The following is a 20986-nucleotide window of genomic DNA, read 5'->3' as shown; positions in this document are numbered from 1 at the left end:
GAAACTCAGCTCTTACAGTAAATGAAAATTTATTTTTAACAATACAACAAAATTTTTCCTGCCTTCAAAATGGAGTCAGGCAGGTTCCTTAGCATCCTGTAGTAGTCAAAAGAGGGTTGAAACATTGAATTCTTTAAAGCCAGATGTGATGACTCAAATCTGCAATCTCAGTATGCGGAAGATGAAAGCAGGAAGATCAAGAGTTCAAGGTCATACTTGGCTACATACCTAGTTCCAGGCCAACCGTTAGAGTCACAGTTATGTTTTAAGCTTTAATTACTATGCCTAAGAGATCCATGAAACAAAAATGCCTCTGACATATATGCCCCTGGCCCAAGGACAAATACTTCCTGAAATGCTGGAGACTATCTTTTATGGGAGATAACAAGCCACAAGTGCTGGGTGGTGGTGGCGACAGCACATGCTTTTAGTCCCAGTACTTGGGAGACAGAGGCAGGAGGATCTCTGTGGGTTCCAGACCAGCCTGGTCTACAAGAGACAGCCTCCAAAGCCACAAAGAAATCCTGTCTCAAAAAAACAAACAAAAACAAGTCACATCTTTTCATTTCCCTAAACAAGTTTGTTTGACGCAACTGCACCTACACCGGATGTGCTTGATCACCCAGAGGCAGGAGGTATGAACGCAGAAAATGTCAGGATGTATGCTTTACCCTGATTGGACCTGATGGGAAATGTGGTGAATTGTGGGGTTTGCCTTTTTAAACCTCAAAAACCATGACTAGGGGCCATTTTCTGGAAACCCAGAGATGGACCTGGCTAGAAAGTCCATCAACCTGACCAGTGTTTAATTAAAACTTCCTTCAAATTTGACTTTAAATTGTGGTAGTGGTCTTATCCTAGACTGGTAGGATTAACATGACTAAGACCAGAGATCTTGCCGCCCCCTCAACCTCCACTGCCCCCCAAAAGTGAATTCATTAAGAATATAAATAAATGAATCAAGAAAACAACATTCTGTCATTCATCAAGTTTGTGTAAAAAATTCAGGGGGGGAGATTATCAATGTTTTAAGATTCCAAATTATTGTTGAAAGCTGATTAACAGGAATTGACCTGAGCTCAGTCTAAGGCAAGTTAAGCAGCAGCCTACTTGGAAACCAGTCTTGGGACCTGAAAGTGAAGCAGTCAATCAGGCCAGTTACTGAGTGCCCTGACAACCATTTTTTGCACTGGCAAGCAGAAGCATTCCCACAGGACTTTGCAAAGAGCCAATAGTTCCAAAGATTCAAACTGGTCACATGGAAAAATGGTTAGTAAGTACTATTTCTAATAATGTCTAATATTGACTGAATGCTTAGTGTACACCACACACCAGACAAAGTGGATTATCTCTCTTATCCTCAAGCAATATAGAAATAAGGAAGATTATCATGGAATAATAAGGATCGGGAAAAACAGATAGGCTGAATAGATGTTTATTCAGGGAGAAATAACTTACGACAGAGACAGCAGGTTCCAGTCCCAAGGATGCCTCTGGATGCTCTCTGTCTCCCTCCCGACAGCAAGAGAGCACTCAGGGATCCCTACCTCAGAACTAGTTCCCCCAGATCATGTCCACACCAGTCCCAACCCCAATGGGCATGGTCAGCGCAAAGGTGTGGACAGAGTGAATATCTCAGTACAGAAGATGACTTGATGCTGCTCATTACCAAGGTTTCACGGCACGGGCTGCAGTGTGGAAAGAATCATCTTGCAACGATACACAAAAAACAAAGCAGGGAGTGGGGGAAAAACTCTGACAGGGGAGTTTCATCTGTTTGAGGTTTTTGTGGCAATAGAAGCTGGAACCTTAGCTCCCTTTAAACCTCCTTTAAATGGATTCAGTTGCTCACAGTTTTAAATATGCGCGCCATCTTTCCCACTCCCTTGTCAAATTTAAGTTCTGCTTAGTATGTATAGTAGGGTGGAGTCCAACCGGTAAGGAGAACCCTAATGGAGCAAATCCCTGAGGGTCAAACAGAGAGGAAGAAGTGAGGCAGGTGAGATACAGCCATGCTGCACACTTCAAGCGACTAGGTGTCAGGAAATGACACACAGTGCCCTTCAGAGTTTGGAAGTGTGGTCACAAGAGGTGTGGTTATGGCATGTGTCCCTAAAGGCCCATGCACTATAGTGAAACAAGCATAGGGCCTAGGCATGCACACATACACACTGTGCAAATTCTAGGTGTGATTCTTACTATCAGTGTGGATGCAAGCCAGTTATTATCTTTGTGTGTTGGGGAGGGACATGTGCGTGGGAGGGAGCATGTGTGTGAAGAAGCCAGAAGCCAATGTCAGGCGCCTTATTCGGTTACTTCACCTTTGTTTTTTGAGGTGGGATCTCTCACTAAACCTTGCAAGGAAAAGTATTGCCTAAGGACCCCCAAAACCAACTTCTCAACACAAAGAAGATTTATTTTCCACAGAGGGACAGAGAACAGGGCTAAGGGACAAAGACAGGAGGCAGAGAAGGGAGAAGGGGACAGGAACAAAGGAAAGGGAGTAAGGGTATTTGCCCTGGAGGGACAAAGGACTACCTCTGGGTAGAGAGGAAACAGATATGACACATAAGAAAATGGCAGTTTATAAAGGTACAAGGGCAAACCCCTGGGCGTTAGAATGAGGAGTTAAATTTTAATTGGGCATGTTAATTAGGTGAGCCAGGGGAGGCTTTTGATTGCTGGATTTCAATAATTTGATAGTTGGACTTTGGTAGTCAGCCTCAGGAGGAGGCATTGGCCAAAAAAGGGAATAGACCTTGGGGGTTAGCTTCAGGAATGTAATCTAATAGATTTTAGCAAGGCACAGGGAACTGGGGAGAAGGGCAAGGCCTGCAGAAGCCACATGCTCAAGTGGGCTTGTGTCCCGTCACACCTGGAGCAAACCAGACCTCTTTGGAGTGACCAGGCTGGTCAGCAAGTCTCAGTGATCCCCCTGTCTCCATCTCCCCAGGACTGGGATTACAGGCACACAACATCATGCCCAACTTTTACCCAGCTTTTGATCTAAACTCAGGTCCTATGCTTACTCACACTTTACCAACTGGGTTACCTTAGCTCGTGAATACTTATCTAAAACTCTTCGAAACGCAGCAAGATGAAAATCTTTTTTGCTGGCTTGGGAGTGAGAGAAGTGAGGGTGAAGAAGGTTGAGTACATCATGTGACATCTCAGGATGCGCTAGGACCTGATGCCATCTGGCTTCCAGATCATAGTACTTCTCTTGCATCCTATTATTTGCCCTCTCAAATTCCCTGGTTTTGCATAATCTCCCTGAGCTGTTTCTCTGGGTCTCCTCTAGTTGGCTCTCCCACACAGATTAAAAAGTGTGTTTGGATTCCTCGAATATGACACAGCAGAATGAGAGCAAAATACACCAGCACTGGCCAGAGACTAAAAGCTGCACAGGTCACAAAGCGGTCAGACAGATAAAATAGCTTAAATTTCGGTCACCCACCTTTTACCCCATCTCCCTTTACCCAATGCCGGTCTTTTTCTCCAGCAATTGATGAATATATCATAATAATCTAATGGAGAACTTTCCATAAACAAAACATTGATGTGCAGATGTAAGCAATGGCATTCCTGAAGTGTTTGCATCTGTGGACTGTGTGAACGTGGGCGAGTGCCTTGACTTTCCTGGGCCTCTATTCTCCATCTGCAGAAAGAGGATGAGGTTCTTACCTAGCTTGTGGGGTTCTATGGAAGTAAAATGAATATGCAAAAAGCTCTTAGTGGTGTGTGGCCTGTGCGTTACCTATACTAAGTAAATTAAGTAACACTAATTTTTGCCCCTGCCTAATGTGTATTGCCTTTTGTGGAATTCTGGCCATCTCATCTTGGCCTTAGACACATAGTTAAGCAGATATAGCCGATCCTGCCCTCACATTTGGTCTAAGCTGTTGTGTCTTCCAGTCATCCATAGATCCAATTCTGAAGTACCATTCTGAAGGTACCTCGTTGTCAACTGAGTGTATCACATAATGTCACATGGGTGCTGGCCCAAACAGTCCAGAATATGCTTCTGCTTCTCTTCCTCCAAGCCTTTCCCACCATGACACAGACCTCCTCTGAGCACTGTGGGTCTCCCCGGTATTTTGTCACGGACCACAGTTCTCCACTGTCACAGGATCCCATTACTGAAATCTTACTTCGAGCACAGAGTTTCCCAACCTTTCACATGTCAGAAGCGCTTGTTGAGCATGGGACAAACAAGCCAGCCCGACAACTATTTCCTGGCCTGGTCCCATACCTAGTAAATTCAAGTCTCCAGAATGACAGCTGGGAATCCATATGAGAGACTGCTGTTCCTTCACTGGTATTCAGAAACAAAGGGAGGAAGGGGACCCGTGGATTGGACAAGGGAGGATAATGAAGGCTGAACATGAGCGAAGTATAGTAATTTACATGTAAGTTTTTCTTAATGACGCTTATGTTGCTCATTAACAAAAATTAATTCATTAAAATATATTAATAAATTGTTTTTGTTTTGAGACAGGTCTCTCTACATAGCCATGACTGTCCCGGAACTCACTATGCAGTCAAGACTGTCTTGGAACTCATTATGTAGCCCTGGCTGTCCTAAAACTCAGAGATCCACCTGCCTTTGCCTCCTCCTAAGAGCCAGGATTAAAAGCATACATCACCATACCCAACTAAAAAACAATTTTTTTTTTTTGAGACAGGGTCTAACTATCTAACTCTTGTTGGCCTGGAACTCTCTACATAGACCAGGCTAGCCTTGAACTCAGAGTTCCATCTACCTCTGCTTCCTGCGTGCTGGCGTTTAAGATGTGCACTATCATGGCTGGCAAAAACATTTTAAGTGAACAAAACTCAACTCTTCCATTTGTGCTCTCGAAGCATTAAGCACAGCCTTTAGGACAGGCTTAACTCTGGGGAAGATCTCTTTATTAAGGAGTTCATGGGACCCCACCCTTTACCTTTGAAGCATTGACTATCAGTAGATCCTATGAAAGGAGGAATTCTATCTTAGTTGTGTAACCTCTACTGAGGCCACCTCACCCCAACAGATACTTCCAAACCAGATGGCCCCTACAAATCTTGATGGGTCGATAAACAAACCAGACCATCATGAACATGACAGAGATTTTTGTGGAGAGTAGACAGGGACGGTAGGGAAGTGGGAAGTGGCTGTTCAGTGTGCAAGGTGTACATATGTGAAATTATAAAAGAAAGTAATAAGCGCTAGAGATGGCTCCTTGGTTAAGAGCTCTTGTCACTCTTGCAGAGGTCCTGGGTTCAGTTTCCAGTGCTCATATGTCAGCTCCATGTGAGCTATAACTCCAGCTTCAAGGGATCTGATACTATCTTCTGGCCTCCATGGGCTCACATGTGATGCATAGGCATTCATGCAGGCAAAACATTCATATACATAAATAAAAATAAATCTTTTGAAAATAGATACTGTAAAGATCTCTTTATCAGTGACCCATTTTGCATCTCTGATTTATTGAGGTATTTCTGCATGTGTGCCTGGCTGGCCTTGACTTCATGATCCTCTTGCCTCATTTTCCTATGTGTTGAGATTACCAGAATATACCTTCATACTTGGCTTTCTGGTTGGTCTTACAGTCAAAAAACAAAACAAAACAAAACAAAAAACAAAAAACCTCTGTGTTGGATGTTGGCTGGTTTCCTTGGAATACAGTAGAGATGTAGGAAGGGAAGCGTGCTCTCTTCCTTGCTTGCTGCCTGAATAACTTCATGCTCCAGTTCCCGAGGGCACTGTTTTAAAGCTGCTTCTGAGCACACACATTCTGGACTCTAAAGACATGCTTTTTTAAATGTTTTTATTTCTTTTATAAGTGTGGGTATTTTTCCTGCATGTGTGTCCGTGCACCACATGCATGACCAATGCTCTCAGAGGCCAGAAGAGGGTATGGATCACCCCACACACATACAACAAGAGTTACAGATGGTTGTGAGCTACCATGTGAGGGCTGGGAATGGAACCCTGGTCCTCTGCACAATCAGCCTATTCTCTTAACCACTGAGCCGTTTCTTCAAACCCGACAGCCCCTCATCTAAGGACTAAGCACCACAGCCGTGTGCTCACGCACATGAATCTAATACATACTATTTTTAAGTTAGGTTTCTGGCATTAAACAGATAAACATTGCTCTAGATACAACAGATTTATGTTATATAGCATTGTTTTTCCTCTCCACACATGGAAAGGAGCCATTATAATGTGAGGGGAGCATAGAGAACAGGCTATAAGATGGATGGACCCCTGAAAAGCTGTGTGTATGTCAGTCTGCCATGGTCTGAGACTCTGTCCTTGGCTGCCACACCAACTGACATCTTTGCTGGCTCTGAGAACTTGATGGCAATCTTTCCAGCCAGGGGCCTATGGTTCTGCTTTCCAGCAGATGTTTGCTCATGCTCTGACTCAGTGAAGTCTGCAGGCAGCTCAGCTTCCCCGGGAACTTGTGCCGAGGGCGTTTGTTATCCACGTTGCCCTAGCAGCTGCTGCTATACAACTCCAGGTAAAAAGTCCAAACTGAGGCCTGTCTCAAGAGTTGATGCTGTCCTCCTGAGGGTGGCCTGACTGTTCTGGGGGTACAGGTCCATCTTTCCTGGGTGAGTGGGGGAAGCCATACGGCAAGCTGTTGGGACGCTCATGAACAGGACGTGTTAAAGTCTATAATGGAGAACTGGACAAAACGGTGAATGGCTGTAATTCTAGCACTCGGAGGCTGTCAGCCCAAGCTACATGGGGTTGGGGTGGGCAACATTCTGCACTGTGTCTGGACATGAAGCCTCCTAACAAAATTCTGCTAGGCAGAGCTTTGCTTGCAGGTTCTGACAGTGAGCTGACTCACTCTGGCAGCCTTCCAAGGGACTGTCTGGATCATTCCTCTGTAGAATCCTCTCCACAACTCATCTTGAGCTCCTCTGCAGCTGACGACACACTTGACCTTGCCCAGTCAATACAGAGTATGAATTACTTCTTTAAAGGCCAGTGGTGCTTTTCCCTACCCTACAGCATTCTGTGTTCTAATAGCTTGTTGCTGTCGCTGCTCAATAACCATAAAGGGACTCTGTAAGAGAAATGAGAAGAACTTTTTAAAAGGAGGAAAGTTTTTGCTGTGGAACTATATGGAATTAACTCTCACTACCCACCTTGTGGGGGTGTCTGCTTTTACCTGGGGCTCACTGTGTCGTTCCTCTTCCCTCTGTAAATCACTGAAGGGGCAAGGCAGAGGACACAGGCAAGATCATTACATGTGCAGACATTGGCTTCAGCACTGAGAGTTTATTAGTGTTGCTGGTCAGAGATGGCTATGTCTATAGCACCTCCCAGCAGACAGGGAGAAAAGAGAGCTACCAAACTGCTCAAAGTGGCCTGGAGTTTCTGCCTGGCCAGTGTGACTAAATGCCCACTTCCTGAAATGAATTCTCCAAGTGAGCTCACACTACTGCCTGGACGAGGGACCTTCCTTTCCCTTGCAGTGTCCCCTGCAAGCTCCTCCACTTCAGCCATTCAGGCATCTTCAGAAGGGGTGCATAAACCCTCAACTGTTAAGCATGTTGTGGGAGGAAAGTCCCCAGAGCTCCCTGGGTAGGGCAGGGGACACAGAGTGCACTGACATCTACCTGTTGCTTTTTCCTCCAACTAGGCATCAAGTTTCCAGCAACAAAGGAACTATCCTTAGTTACAACCCTGAACTTGATACTGCTTCACCTTGGTGGGCTTGTTAAAACAGAAGTTGCTGGGCTCAGCCTCAGAATCTCCCAGTTACTAGATCATTGTCCAAATCCCCAGGATCGCTTTTCTCTTCTTCCTTCCTTTCTTTAGACCAGGCTGGCCTCGAACTCATAGAGATCTACCTGCCTCTGCCTCCAAGTGCTGGGATTAAAGGTGTGCACCATTGGCAAGAGAGCATTTCTAAAAGCTTACCAGGAAACACCAGAAACAAACAGGAAACAAACTCATACTTTGAAAACCAAAGTGTTAAGGTTAGAAATGTAATTACATTAGAAGTGGCACATTAAAATGTTAATGTTTAGAACATAATAGAGAGTTATGAGATGAAATTGATCCTGAATTAATAACTACCACTTACTAATTACTCCAGGCCTCTCACTGTGTCCAATTAATTACATTTCATTTATCCCTTATTATGTTTTTTGAAGTGACTATTACTTCAGTTTTCAAATGTGGAAAACTAGCCTTAGGGAATGTAATTCGACTAAGGGCAAATAAGGACAACAGGATTTGAATCCAAAACTGTCTCTTGGACAGTCAATTCAGCTAGTATTGTGATGTAAACCTTTAATTCCAGCACTTGGGAGGCAGAGGTAAGCAGAATGCTGTGAGTTTAAGGCCAGCCTGATCTATATAGGGAGTTTCAGGCTTGAGGCTACATAGTGAGACCCTGTATCTCCGACTGACCCCTCAACAAAAAGGTAACTCATGGGGTTGACAAAATTTAGGATAATCTAAGAATCCAGAAACACCAAAAGCCTTAAGCAAACAGAATCCATGTCAGGGAGCCCTAGGCAGCCAAGATCCTGATCTGACCAGTCCTATGTTAATGGAAAAGAATGATAAAATCTATAAAGTCTTCTTAGATATGATTTCCATAGTCCTGCAGAGGCTGTCAGATGACTTACTCCGAGACAGGGAGGGGCTGATTCTCTCATCTGTGATATTCAAAGCATGCTCAGCTCTCACCTCATTAGCAGTGTGGGGCCTCTGCCCCTACCAGTCACAAAGTGCCTTTGATAGGGCACCTGGGAGCTTTACTCACAGCATGGAGACGCCCTGCTTACATCAGCAGTTCTCAGCCCTCGGTTCCCTTTAAAATCATCAGAGGGGCTTTTAAAAACCTGGTCGCCCAGCCTTCATCTTAGAACAATGATGCTAGATCTTCTGGGGCCAGAGCCCCAGCAACATTTAAGGTCTCCAAGGAATTTTAATGTGCAGCAAGGCTGAACCATCTTCTAAAGTATGTATGAGGGGAGGGGGGATAATCAGCTGCCCTCTAAAACACATTCCCATTTTTCTCTGGGACTCTGGAAGTCTAAAAAGACTTCAACATCTAAAGGAATTCATCTCGGTTTGTGCAATGTGAAGGGCTGCATCCTAACAAGGGAAAGGCTATGGGGGAGCAGGACACTCTTGCATCAAAGAAACACTTGGCATTCTTAGTAATTATAGCATTAGCTTTGATCATAATTTCATTAAGTAACTACAAAACACAGCATCACAAATTCTCTCCTATCTCTATCCACAGTGTGGGGAGTGGATCACTTACCCATCCCAAGTGTACTTCCAGAGCAGGTAACTGTAAAAAAAAAAAAAAAAAAAAAAAAAAAAAAAAAATATATATATATATATATATATATATATATATATATATATATATATTAAGCACTGAAAATACAGTCATTGATGCAATTATTTATGGGGTGTGTGCATGAGTGCAGGCCTGAGGCTGATTCGGGATGTTTTTCTCTGGTATTCTCCACCCTTCGTGTTTGAGACAGGGTCTCTCACTAACCTGAAGCTCATCGATTTGGTTCAGCTGGCTAGTAAACTCAGGGATCTGCTTATCACAGGCCCCCCCACCAAGTACTGGGGTTTACAAGTGTGTGCTGTCTGCTCAGCTTTCCAGGGATCCAAACTCAGGTCCTTAACGTTGTACGGAAGGCACTTTACCTACTGAGCACTCTTCCCAGCCCTACTCATGTATTTCAGATGGAAACGCTATACATTTAGAACAGAAGAAAAGAGCTGGGCGTGGTGGGGCACGCTTGTAATCCGAGCTACTGAGGCAGCTGAGGCCAGGATGGGCAATTTAGCAAGCCTTTGTTTCAAAATAAAGTTTTAAAAGAAAACTAGGAGAAGGCCTGGGGGGCAGTGCGGGGGGTGGGGTGGGGGTGGGGTGGGGTAGGGGTGGGGTGCTAGCTCAGCAGTATGGTGTTTGCTTAGCAGGTACAAAGCCCTGAGTCTAATCTCCAGAACTGCAATAAATAAATAAACAAACAAACAAATAAATGGAAAGTCGGCCAAAGATAAAGAAAAAACTCAAATAAGGGAAGCCGATGTTCAGGTAGGCAAGCATAGTGAATGGTTTGGCAGCTTGGGACTTTACTAGGTTCAGGCTGGACACGTGGTCCCCTCTTCTGGTGATGCGCTTGGCAGGCTAGCTCCTTTGCCTGCTGCCTGTGCAGATTGTGCACACACACCCCTCTCCAAACTTTGCACCTAGCAACCTCAGGCCCACATTTGCACCAAGCTCACGTACACCCCTCTCTGACGATGGAATGGGTTTTTCCTCTCCTAAGAACAACCAAACTTGGACAGTTTCCATTAAAAAATATTCCAAATGTATCAAGGAAAGGATGACCTGGACTGAACTGGTTTGGGGTGAATGAGCAGTGAGGCAAACTATGTCCTCCAAGTGTGCTTTTAGGAAGGGTACTCCCATTTACCCTTCGGTGTCTACACATAACTGAGCCTGTACACAATTTAGTGACTTGCAGAGAGAGAGCTGTTGGAGAAAAGGACTTGGGAGCCGTTGAGTCTCAGTTTCCTTATCTATAGCTCAGAGGCAGTAAGGTCTGCTGAATCTACTTCAATCAGATATGTGAGGACACTTGTTAAATTGTGAAATATCCAGCTAACTTGGCATGTTGGTATTGAGTGGTGAGCTTGTCTTCCACAGGGCTCATCTGTACTCCGAGAATAAACTCTCTACTCAGAAGGCCATGTCCTATCACCAAAAGCCATCTTCAACTTCTTGTCACTTACATTGAATCAGAAAATGAAGGACAACTTATCAGTAAAGGCTCATGAGCCATCTTTTTTTTCCCCTGTGTTCAACTACAAAATTTCAGGGCCTCATTACTGCTTTTCTCCTCTCTCTCCTCTCTCTCTCTCTCTCTCTCTCTCTCTCTCTCTCTCTCTCTCTCTCTCTTAGAAGTACATGAAAAATATATGACTGTGCCCTGGGCAAGATAACAGAAGGTGCTGGAACACAGAACAAAGAATTGCTAATGTCTCCTGCCAGCTCTGGTGAGATGGCCTGGCTGACAGCCTTGGTTTGTGATCAGTCTGTCATATTTCCAGCCCTAATTCATGATTTATAAATTCCCTTTTCTTTGATCCTCAAACTTTTCCTTCATCCTCATTCTCAATCTGTGCAAATAAAAGTTCAAAACTGATTTTTTTTTTTTTTTTGGGTTGGGTTTTTTGAGACAGGGTTTCTCTGTGTAACTCTAGCTGTCCTGGAACTCACTCTGTAGACCAGGCTGATCTTGAACTCACAGAGAGCTGCCTGCCTCTGCCTTCCGAGTGCTGGGGGTGTGCGTCACCATTGTCCAGCAAAGTTCAAGTCTTTTAATGTCCAACACAACAAGTTGTGAAATGACATCTCTAGACTATGTTTAAAAATCTGTCCCCCAAACTCCAATCACTTTAATTCACTTTACTATGAAAATATTAAGTGTTTGGTCTTTTTTCTGAAGGGCAAGCAATGGGCAGGGAGGGGCACACAGGTCTACATTAAATAACAAAACACAATTCCAAAGAAGTTGGCATTCCTGCAGCTTGCAGACAATCTACACGTAGCAATTAAGTGGGATTGCCCTGCATCTTACTTCACAGGTCTGAGTTGAAAGTTAGCTTTAATATTTTCCAGGTTTGCTTATTTTGTGTATGTGAGAGTGTACACCAAGCCATTTTATGTCGAGGTCGGAGGACAACTTGCAGGTGTCATTTCTCTCCCTCTACGGTGTGCTGGCTAGTTTTGTCAACTTGATACAAGCTAGAGTCATCTGAGAAGGGAGGAAGCTCATTTGAAAAATGCCTCCATCAGAACCGGCTATAGGCAAGCCGGTAGGGCATTTTCTTCATTAGTGACTGGTGTGGGAGGGTCGGGGTCACTGTGAGGGGGGTCAGCCCTCAGCTGGGTTTTGTAAGAAAGCTGGCTGAGCAAGCCAGTAAGCAGTGCTCCTCGGTGGTCTCTGCATCAGCTGCTGCCTCCAGGTTCCTGCTCTGCTTCAGCTCCCGTCCTAATTTCCCACTGAGACAGAAGTGCAAGCAAATAAAGCCTGTTCCTCCACAGGTTGTTTTGATCATTGTGTTAAATCACAGCAATAGAAACCCTGACTAATACACAATGTGGGCTCTAGGGATTGAACCCAGGTCATCAGGCTTGTCTGGCAAGCACTTTTACCCCCTCTATGGGTTAGTTTTTATTGCCAGCATGACATAATTTAATTCACCTGGGAAGCAGCAGTCTCTGTGGGGAATTTTCTCCATCAGAGCGGCCTGTGTACATGGCTGTGAGTAATTGTCTTTTTTTGATGATTGATGTAGGCGGGCCCAATCCACTGAGGGCAGACAATCCCTGGGCAGGTGGACCTGGGCTGCTGGAGAAAGGTAGTTGAACCTGAACCTGAGAGCAAGCCAGTAAGTAGCTTTCCTCCATGTTTCTTGCCTCGACTCCTGCTTGAGTTTCTGTCCTGGCTTCCCTTGATGATGGAGTGTGACCTATAAGCCATGCAAACCCTTTTCTCCCCTCAGTTGCTTTGATCATGGTGTTTATCATAGTAACAAGCATCCTCGCGTATCCCCTGAGCTTCCTACCAGCCCAAGGGTTAGTTTTAATCTTCCTTTTGTGTTTTTCTTTTGGGTGCTGGGGCCTTGTGCATGCTAGGCCAAGTACAGCACCACTGAGCTACACTTCAGCTCAAAGGTTGGCTTTAAAGTAAGGGTTTACCTGAATATATCTTTTTTGGGCAGAACGTTAGCTTCAGTCCTGTTTCAGCAACTGGTGAGACCATCACAGTGTATACGTCCCCACAGGGGATGTCGGTGACATCACAGAAACTTAGGCCAGAACTTGGGACACATGTGAAGATGCCTTTGGAGCCGTAGAGGTCAGTGCTATAATTGGCAGAGCCCCTGGAGGCTTGCCAGTGGATCCGGATGCCATTAGGGCCCAGCCTATATAATTTGACTCCCAGTGGGCAGCAGGCACCTACAGGATAAAAAGAAGCCCAGAATTATTTATTTCATCATCACACGAGCACACCCTTATTTATAATTATTACAGTAGAGTCCTCTGCATAGAACAACTAAACTCTGGTTAGAACAAAGCAAGGTTTGAAGTGTGTTCTTCTGGTGCCGAGCTACACGATCAGAAGTCCATGTGGGGAGGGGGAAGGGCTATAAGTATAGAACACTGGTGAATCCAAGGTGTACAGTCAGCAGAGATGCTGCACTGCTTAAGATGCAAATGAAGAGTCAAATGCACACAACCCTAACAACATACAGCATGGTACCCTGTTTCATTCGACTCTAGTGGGAATAAACTTGAATACATCATTGTGTTTACCTAGCAGCTGTGAGCAGGAATGCACCTTGGAAGCAGCCACCTCTGTGACAGACCAGTGAGCAAGTTGGCTGGTCTGAGCTTCATCTGTGCTAACTGATTAGGTATTCTGTGGTTCTGTTCCCCAGATATTTTGAGTGGGCGGCATGTTAGGTATCAATCAGGGCATCAGATGGTGGAGTGCCAACTAAAATAAAGATTATATTGAATAAACTTTTGAAATTGTAAAGGAGAGTGAAGCACATTTGCTTTGTGCATTCTTCCCCAGCCCCCCCTCTCTCTATGTGTGTGTGTGTGTGTGTGTGTGTTCATTCACTTGAGACTGGGTATTGATATGTAGCTCAGGCTAGCCCCTAAATTCGTCTTCCACCCTCAGTCTTTCAAGTGCTGGGATTCTCCATGTAGGCCACTATGCCCAGCATGATTGATGGTTTGACTGGCTGATTATTTGGGAGGCAGTTTGAGACAGGGTCTCATTCGCTATGTAGTCCAGGCTGGCTTTGAAATCATGGCTATCTGGTGAACCTCTTTGTCTCACTTCCTGAGTGCTGGGATGCCAGGATCAGGAGCCGGATGTGACAGTTCACACTGTCAACTTGACAGGCTCTAGAATCACCGAGGAGACAAGCCTACAGGCATGCCTATGAGGGATTATCTAGATGGTTAGCTTCTGGAAATGTCTGTAAGAGATTGTCTGGACTATGTTGTAGGAGGTGGGAAGATGGGAAGACCCACCCTAAGTGTGGGCTGTACCAATCCATCAGCCAGGAGCCTGGACAGCGTTAACAAAGGAGGAGCCAGCAGAGCACAGGCACCACCTATCCCATTCCTGCCTTCAGACAATGTGACCAGGTCCTTCCTGCCGCCACGGATTCCTCACCATCAACTGTGAACTGAGAGCAACCCTTCCTGCCATATTTTTAAAAGTGAGTTCATGGTTTATTCCTTCCTTTTTAACTCTGTGTGTGTGTGTGTGTGTGTGTGTGTGTGCGCGCGTGCGCGCGCGGCGTCTGACTGCAACACCTACAGAGGCTGGATGGAAGAGCAAACCTGGAGTTTGCTCAACGTGGGTGCTGGGAACTCAGCTCGGGTCCTCTGGAAGAGCAGTGGGGGGGGGTCTTAACTTTTGAACCATCACTCCAGCCCCTTAAGTTGTTCAGATTTTTTTTCATTTTTCTAAACAGTGTTTATCTGTGTAGCCCTGGCTGTCCTGGAACTCACTTTGTAGACCAGGCTAGCCTCAAGCTTAGAGATCCACCTGCCTCTGCCTCCTGAGAGCTGGTATTAAAGGTGTGAGCCACCACCAGCACCTGGATTTTTATCAGATATTTTGTCAAAGCAACAAGAAAACTAATATACCTTCTTATATGTAGTAAGATATGTAAAATTAAGTTTATATTTTGTTATATTGTGTGAAATCTTTCCACTTATGATGTATAATGCACATTATTTTTTACCATATTCTATGTATGTATACTTTTCTTGTATTCAAGACATTTTGTATATTGATACAATTTGGGATATTTATCATGCTGCCTTTATAGTTCTACCTCTTGTCTAAAACCTCTATTTTAGGGATTTATATGTATGTATATGTACATAGTTATATTGTTTAGGTATTTGTTCCTGCTTTGCTCAGGGAAGTTTTAATCAGTTTTTTAGCTAAGTTCCTGAGTATTACAGATTATCTTCACTCATGTTTCCTGTACCTATGAGATTAGTCAGATATAGATGCTTAATCTTCAATCACTTCATAGACATGCAGAACATGGCATTTAAATGTTTTAATATTAGTACTCCGTTGACATGAGACACTGTTGCTCCTGACAGCACCGTGCACTTTCCCGAAAATATGTTGGACCCTGTTGTTGCTCCTGCTGGAGTTCAATCTCGCCTCAGCTAATGGCCTGTTGGGCAAAGAATTGCCCCCACCTTGACCACTGATTTGGACATGCAGTCCTATGTGCGTGCAGGAGACAAATATAGAAGACTGCTGGACCTTGCCAAGTCAGGGTAAGACAGCCATTCTACCTCCCTGCTGTTGTTGTGGTCTGTCGAGTTCTCTTGGCCTTAGCCAAATCTGGATGTACCAACGTGGCTGTGAGACCTAGGGTGACTGTCCAGGTAGCTTGCTGTTTCTGTCCTTGCTGCACCTTTTCTAAGTTGCCCATCCGCACTTCCTGTCTACCCTAGTATCATTATTTTCCTTCTCAGGTCTTGATGAGGTTGAAGATTAAACTATCACAACTATTATTCTCTCTTCCTAGTTAGATATATTAGGTACTAGACTTACGTTTTCCAGCTTAGGACACTCTATTGTAAACTCCATTATGCCCTCACCCTAGGACTAGATATGTAGGTCGTTTTGTTCTCGATTTTCCTTTTCTTAGAGCACACTTGTTATTCACTGTTTTGTATATAGTTTTGTATTAAGCCTAAATCTTTTCTTTAGACTAAAAGGGGAATTGTAGTGGGATATTTACTTTGTCTCCTTCTGTGGCACTGACCACGCCCATTTGGGGGGGGTGGAGCCATGGGCAGAAGTGACCTGTGGAAGGAGGTCGGAGGAAGAGCCAGGGAATGCTCTCTTGCTGGCAGGACTTGGACAGGAGAGCATCCAGTGGAACTTGCTGGTGTTCATCTGTCTAGGTTGTAAGTTATTTCTCCCTGAATAAACATCTATTTGGCCTATTTGTTTATCCTGATCCTTATTTAACCGCAATAGAAAGTGATGGCCAAAAGGAGGTATAAACCAGCTCACACTCATACAGAACATTGTGGATGCTTTCAAGGGGAGGCTAGGGAGATGCTGTTACCCTTATTTTTTTCTTACCTAAAAGGAACTAGAATCGTGGAAAATAAAGGCAAACTGGATTAAAGGCAAACTGGATTGTAAAAACCCATTTTTAATTTGAGCACCCAGTTAAGATATTCCCTACTGTCTCTTAGAAGCCAAAATTATATTTCAACCCCACTGCCCCAGGCCCAGGAAGAGATAACTAATAACCACCATGCAATTTCTCCTCTTGCCTGGAAGCAGTCTCTGGAGTTTTTTCAAAACAGCCCTCCAAGCAGCTGCCTCAGCAGGTTAGAATTACATAAGAGGGCGTCTTTGCTAGCCCTGCTCTGTTTGCTGTTTCTTCCTGTTATGCCCGAATGGCTTGGCATTTGTGGAAAGAAGCCTTTTCTCCTTTCCAGCCTGTTAAAATGATAAACAACAGAAGGCTGCAATGGTTCAGGAGAGAGAGAGAACACAGTGTGACAGCAATGCCTGCTAGGTGGAATATATACTCTACCACTTTCTAGCAACCCTGCCAGGCTGAATTACCCTTCATCATAGAGATCAGCCACATTAAACAAACAAACAAAGAAAACAAAACAAAAAAGCCATCATCCCTTTAGCCCAGACTTTTAACCAGGGAAGCAATGCACCAACCACTGAGAGAAACCTCTAAGCATTGAAATTCCAAGTCAACGGAACTATACACACAACAGAAAATGCTCTGCATGAATAGGGCTGGGGAGATGGCTATGTCTGCCACACGTGCATGAGTTTGATCTCCAGCATTCATATAAAAACTATGCTCTGGATGGCAGGTGCCTATAATCCCAGTACTGGGGAGGCATAGACAGGACCATCCCTGGTACTTGGTGTCCAGCCAATCTAACTAAACCAGCGAGTTTCAGACCTGGTGAGAGAAGTTACCTCAACAAATAAGGTGACAAGCGATTGAGAATGACTGACAACATCAACTTTTCCCCACTGCACACACACTAAGAAAGCAATCCAAATTTGAAGAAAGCTGGGTAGAGATGCACCATCTTCTTCTTTTTTTAAAATTATTTATTTGTTTTTATTTTATGTACACTGGTGTTTTGCCTGCATTTGTCAGAATAAGGGTGTCAAATCATTCTGAGCTGGATTATAGACAGTTGTGAGCTGCCATGTGGGTGCTGGGATTTGAACCCAGGACCTCTGGAAGAGCAGCCACTACTCTTAACCTCTGAGCCACCTCTCCAGCCCTGCACCATTTTTTTTTTAAATGGGAAGAATGGATTGGGCCTAGACTAGGGGTCATGGAATCCTTAGCAATTGTGATAGTTTCAATGATAATGACCTGCTCTGGCCTCCTATATTTGAATGTTTGGTCCCCAATTGATGGAACTGTTTTGGGAGGATTAGGAGGTGTGACCTTTTTGGAAGAGGTATGTCACAGGGGGTGACTTTCAGGTTTCACAAGCTCGTGCCTTTGGATCAGAATGTAAAGCTCTAGTTACTGCTCCAGCGCCATGGCTGTCTACTTCTCTCCATGATGATCACAGACTACAAACTAACTCTCTAAAACTGTAAGCAAGCCCCCAATTAAATGCTTTCTATTCTATTGAGTTGTCTTGGGCTGGGCAGTAGTGGCACACACACTAGGGAGGCAGAGGCAGGCAGATCTCTGAGTTCAAGGCCAGTCTGGTCTACAGTGCAAGTTCCAGGTCAGCCATGGCTACACAGAGGAAACCATGTCTTGAAAAAAAAGAAACAAAACAAAACATAAACAAAAAAAAAAAAAGTGTTGCCTTGGTCATATTGTGTCTTCACAGCAATAGAATGGTGATTAAGTGACAGCAACAGAACAGTAATTGAGACACAATCCTCAAGCACTAGAGTTTAGAATTCACTTACTGGAGGAATAACTTTGGTAGGCACACTCTGCAGTCAGTCCAGTGGGGCTAATGGCCTTTAGTGCCACTGTGTAGTTGATGCCGCATGCAGTGCATCCCAGAAGGCAGTGGTTTTGATTGGTGTGGCACTTAGACTGTCCGATGTGTGACTCCAGCACTGTCACATAGGTTTGAGCCACTGTCCCCATAGTCCAACTCACATTGATTATGGACTGGGTGACCTGAGCCACTGTCACACCAGCTGGACAGCACGGCACTAAAGTGGAAAAAATAAAATAATTTTGCTTTTTATTCCACAGATTACTTGTAGAAGATAATCAATAATGGGATTTTGAGGCTGCACTTTGGGTAAAGCTCTTGAAGAGAAAGCAGACAACCAGAGTTCAATCCCTGGGAACTCACAGTAGAAGCAGAGAAGGTCCTCCAGAGCCCTCTGACCTCCACACACATCCTCCCCAATTATATATATATATATATATACACACACACACACACACACACACACACACACACACTAATAAATAAATAATACAAAGAAGGGCACTTTGCTCATGTTTCATTCAAACTCCCAAGTTTCTCATGCTTTCTCTTTTTAATAAAAATTTTCACTGGGTGGTACACACCTTTAATGATGCCAGCACTCAGGAGGCAGAGGCAGGTGGATCTCTGTGAGTTCAGGGCCAGCCTGGTCTACAGAGCTAGTTCTAGGACAGCCAGGGCTATACAAAGAAACCCTGTCTTAAAAAGAAAAAAAGAAAGAAAAAGAAAAGAAAGAAAAATTTCCTTTGTTCTTACCATTTGATACATCTTGTAGTATCAACAATATATAGTGAATATTTTCTCCAAGAATATAGCACCCTAGAATAGGTATACCACCACCACTGCCTGGCTGACCTTAAACCTACCTTCTAGTCTACCTTCCTCCAGCTCCTTGAATGCTAGGATTACAGGAGTACACCATCACACAGGTTTATGTGGTGCTTGGAATCCACCCCAGGGGTTCTCACATGCTAGGCAAGCATTCTACCAATGCTAATGATATCCATATTAATGGAAGTACTTTGTTAGATGTCTTTTGGGGAAGCATTACAAAAAGGTCTTCATCTGGGCGGTAGTGGTGCAGCCTTTAGTCCCAGCACTCGGGAGGCAGAGGCAGGCAGATCTCTGTGAGTTCAAGGCCACAGAGTGAGTTCCAGGATAGCCTCCAAAACTCCAAAACCACCGAGAAACCTTGTCTCAAAAAACAAAAAACAAAAAACAAAAAAAAAACAAAAAAAAAAAAAAAGGTAAGATCTTATTGTGTAGCCCTTGACTGGTCTGGAACTCACTATTTAAACCAGGTTAAACTCATAGAAATTCACTTGCTTCTGCCTCCTTGGAGCTGGAATTAAATGTGTCTCTCATCAAGTCTGTCTAATAAATGTTTTCCAAATACAGTGGTCTCAATCAATAATGGCTTCCTGTCATGGAGATATTATTATGCACCAGGCACCATGATAAGTGATTTGCAACATAGTTAGCTTAGTTCTAGACAATGTTGGCCTTTAATTCTAGCCGGTGAATCACCAATTTCAAAGCCAGTCTAGTCTACAGAGCAAGTTCCAGGACAGCCAGGGTTACACAAAGAAACCCTGTCTCAGGGGAAAACATGTCTATTACTATTACTTGCCTCTTATTGTTTAGGAAACTAAACTCAGAACACTTTTTAAATATTTTATTTTTAATTTTGTGTGTTTGTGCGTACATGCACATGAGTATAGTTGCCTATGGAGGCAAGAAACGGGTGCTGGGTACTGAAGCTAGAGTTACTGAAGCTAGAGTTACCCTGATATGGGTGCCTGGAACTAAACTCAAGTCCTCTGCAAGAGCAGTAAATGCTTTTGAACCACTCTGTCAACTAAATTTAGAACATGATTTTTAGAGAAAAATTTGAAAGGAATCAACTAGATACAAATAATAAATCAGCTCACTTAGTTTCTTGTTAGCTTTTTTTTTAAATAAAATGATTTGTTTGTTTTATGTACAATGATATTTTGCCTGCATGTATGTCTGTGCAAGGCTGTTGGATCTCCTGGAGGTAGGATTGCAGACAGTTGTGAGCTGCCATGTGGATGCTAGGAATTGAACCTGGGTCCTTTGGAAGAAGAGCCAGTGTTCTTAACCACTGAGCCATCTCTCCAGCTCCCTCATTAACTGTTTTGACTGTCATTTGGGATAATATAAATTCTAAGGAAGGTTTCTGCAGGGTAAGCATATTTTTCCTTGGATGTAAATGTCAGGCAAGACAAAGAGAATGCTGAAGATATGCTTACAAAATGTGCAAAATGACAAAAGTTTCCTTTTTCCTCTAAGACTGGGACTCTTTGAAAGCCACCAAGCACTGTATTTCCATCATACTTACGGAAGATTAAATGTTTTCATTAATAAATTTAATCATTTATTAATTATAATTATCTTATTAATTATTGATAATTTTAAAATAAATTAAATTAATAAAATTTGTGTCCTAGAGCAAGTCCTAAGGATCTGCTTAGTCAATGTTGCTACATACCTGTCTCCAGGGGCACGCTGTAGCTGGGCAGGCTCTTTCCCACTCGAGTTTCGGCCACAGCGGTGACAGAGAACATGGAGCCACAGGGCAGGCCCCCAATCATGCACCTCTCCCCTGTGCTGCTACACTGGAACGTGCCCTTCTTCCCCTGGACAGTCACTGTGTAAGTGGCGCCTTCATTAGCAGATTGCCAGTGCACATTAATCGTGGAGAATGCATCCTTGGAAATATTTTTTATCTCAGGACTGCAGGGAGCTAAGAAGTGTTAGATTATTCAATTAAACACCAGAGTCAAAAATATCACACGTGCCATTTGGTCTAAAATGGATTCCTCTCCCTGCCCCACCCCTACCCTCCACAAAAAGACCATCAGGGCTAGGGATGTGGC

General features: G+C 44.0%; 1 protein-coding gene across 1 annotated transcript in view; it reads right to left on the bottom strand.

Annotated features, from left to right (window-relative positions):
- Fndc7 (fibronectin type III domain containing 7) overlaps positions 1-20986 on the bottom strand; it is a 46143-nt gene that overhangs the window by 4962 nt on the left and 20195 nt on the right. Inside the window, exons 8-10 of the mRNA XM_051177778.1 lie at positions 20599-20853; positions 18049-18303; positions 12759-13019 (exon numbers count right to left, since the gene is read on the bottom strand). Of these exons, the coding sequence (XP_051033735.1) occupies positions 12759-13019; positions 18049-18303; positions 20599-20853 (771 nt within the window). The remainder of the gene's footprint in view (positions 1-12758; positions 13020-18048; positions 18304-20598; positions 20854-20986) is intronic.

Source organism: Phodopus roborovskii, unplaced genomic scaffold (genome assembly GCF_943737965.1).
Source record: "Phodopus roborovskii unplaced genomic scaffold, PHOROB, whole genome shotgun sequence".
Classification (NCBI taxonomy): domain Eukaryota; kingdom Metazoa; phylum Chordata; class Mammalia; order Rodentia; family Cricetidae; genus Phodopus; species Phodopus roborovskii.
Note: the sequence above shows the minus strand (reverse complement) of the source record. Positions and strands in the feature narration are given on the sequence as shown.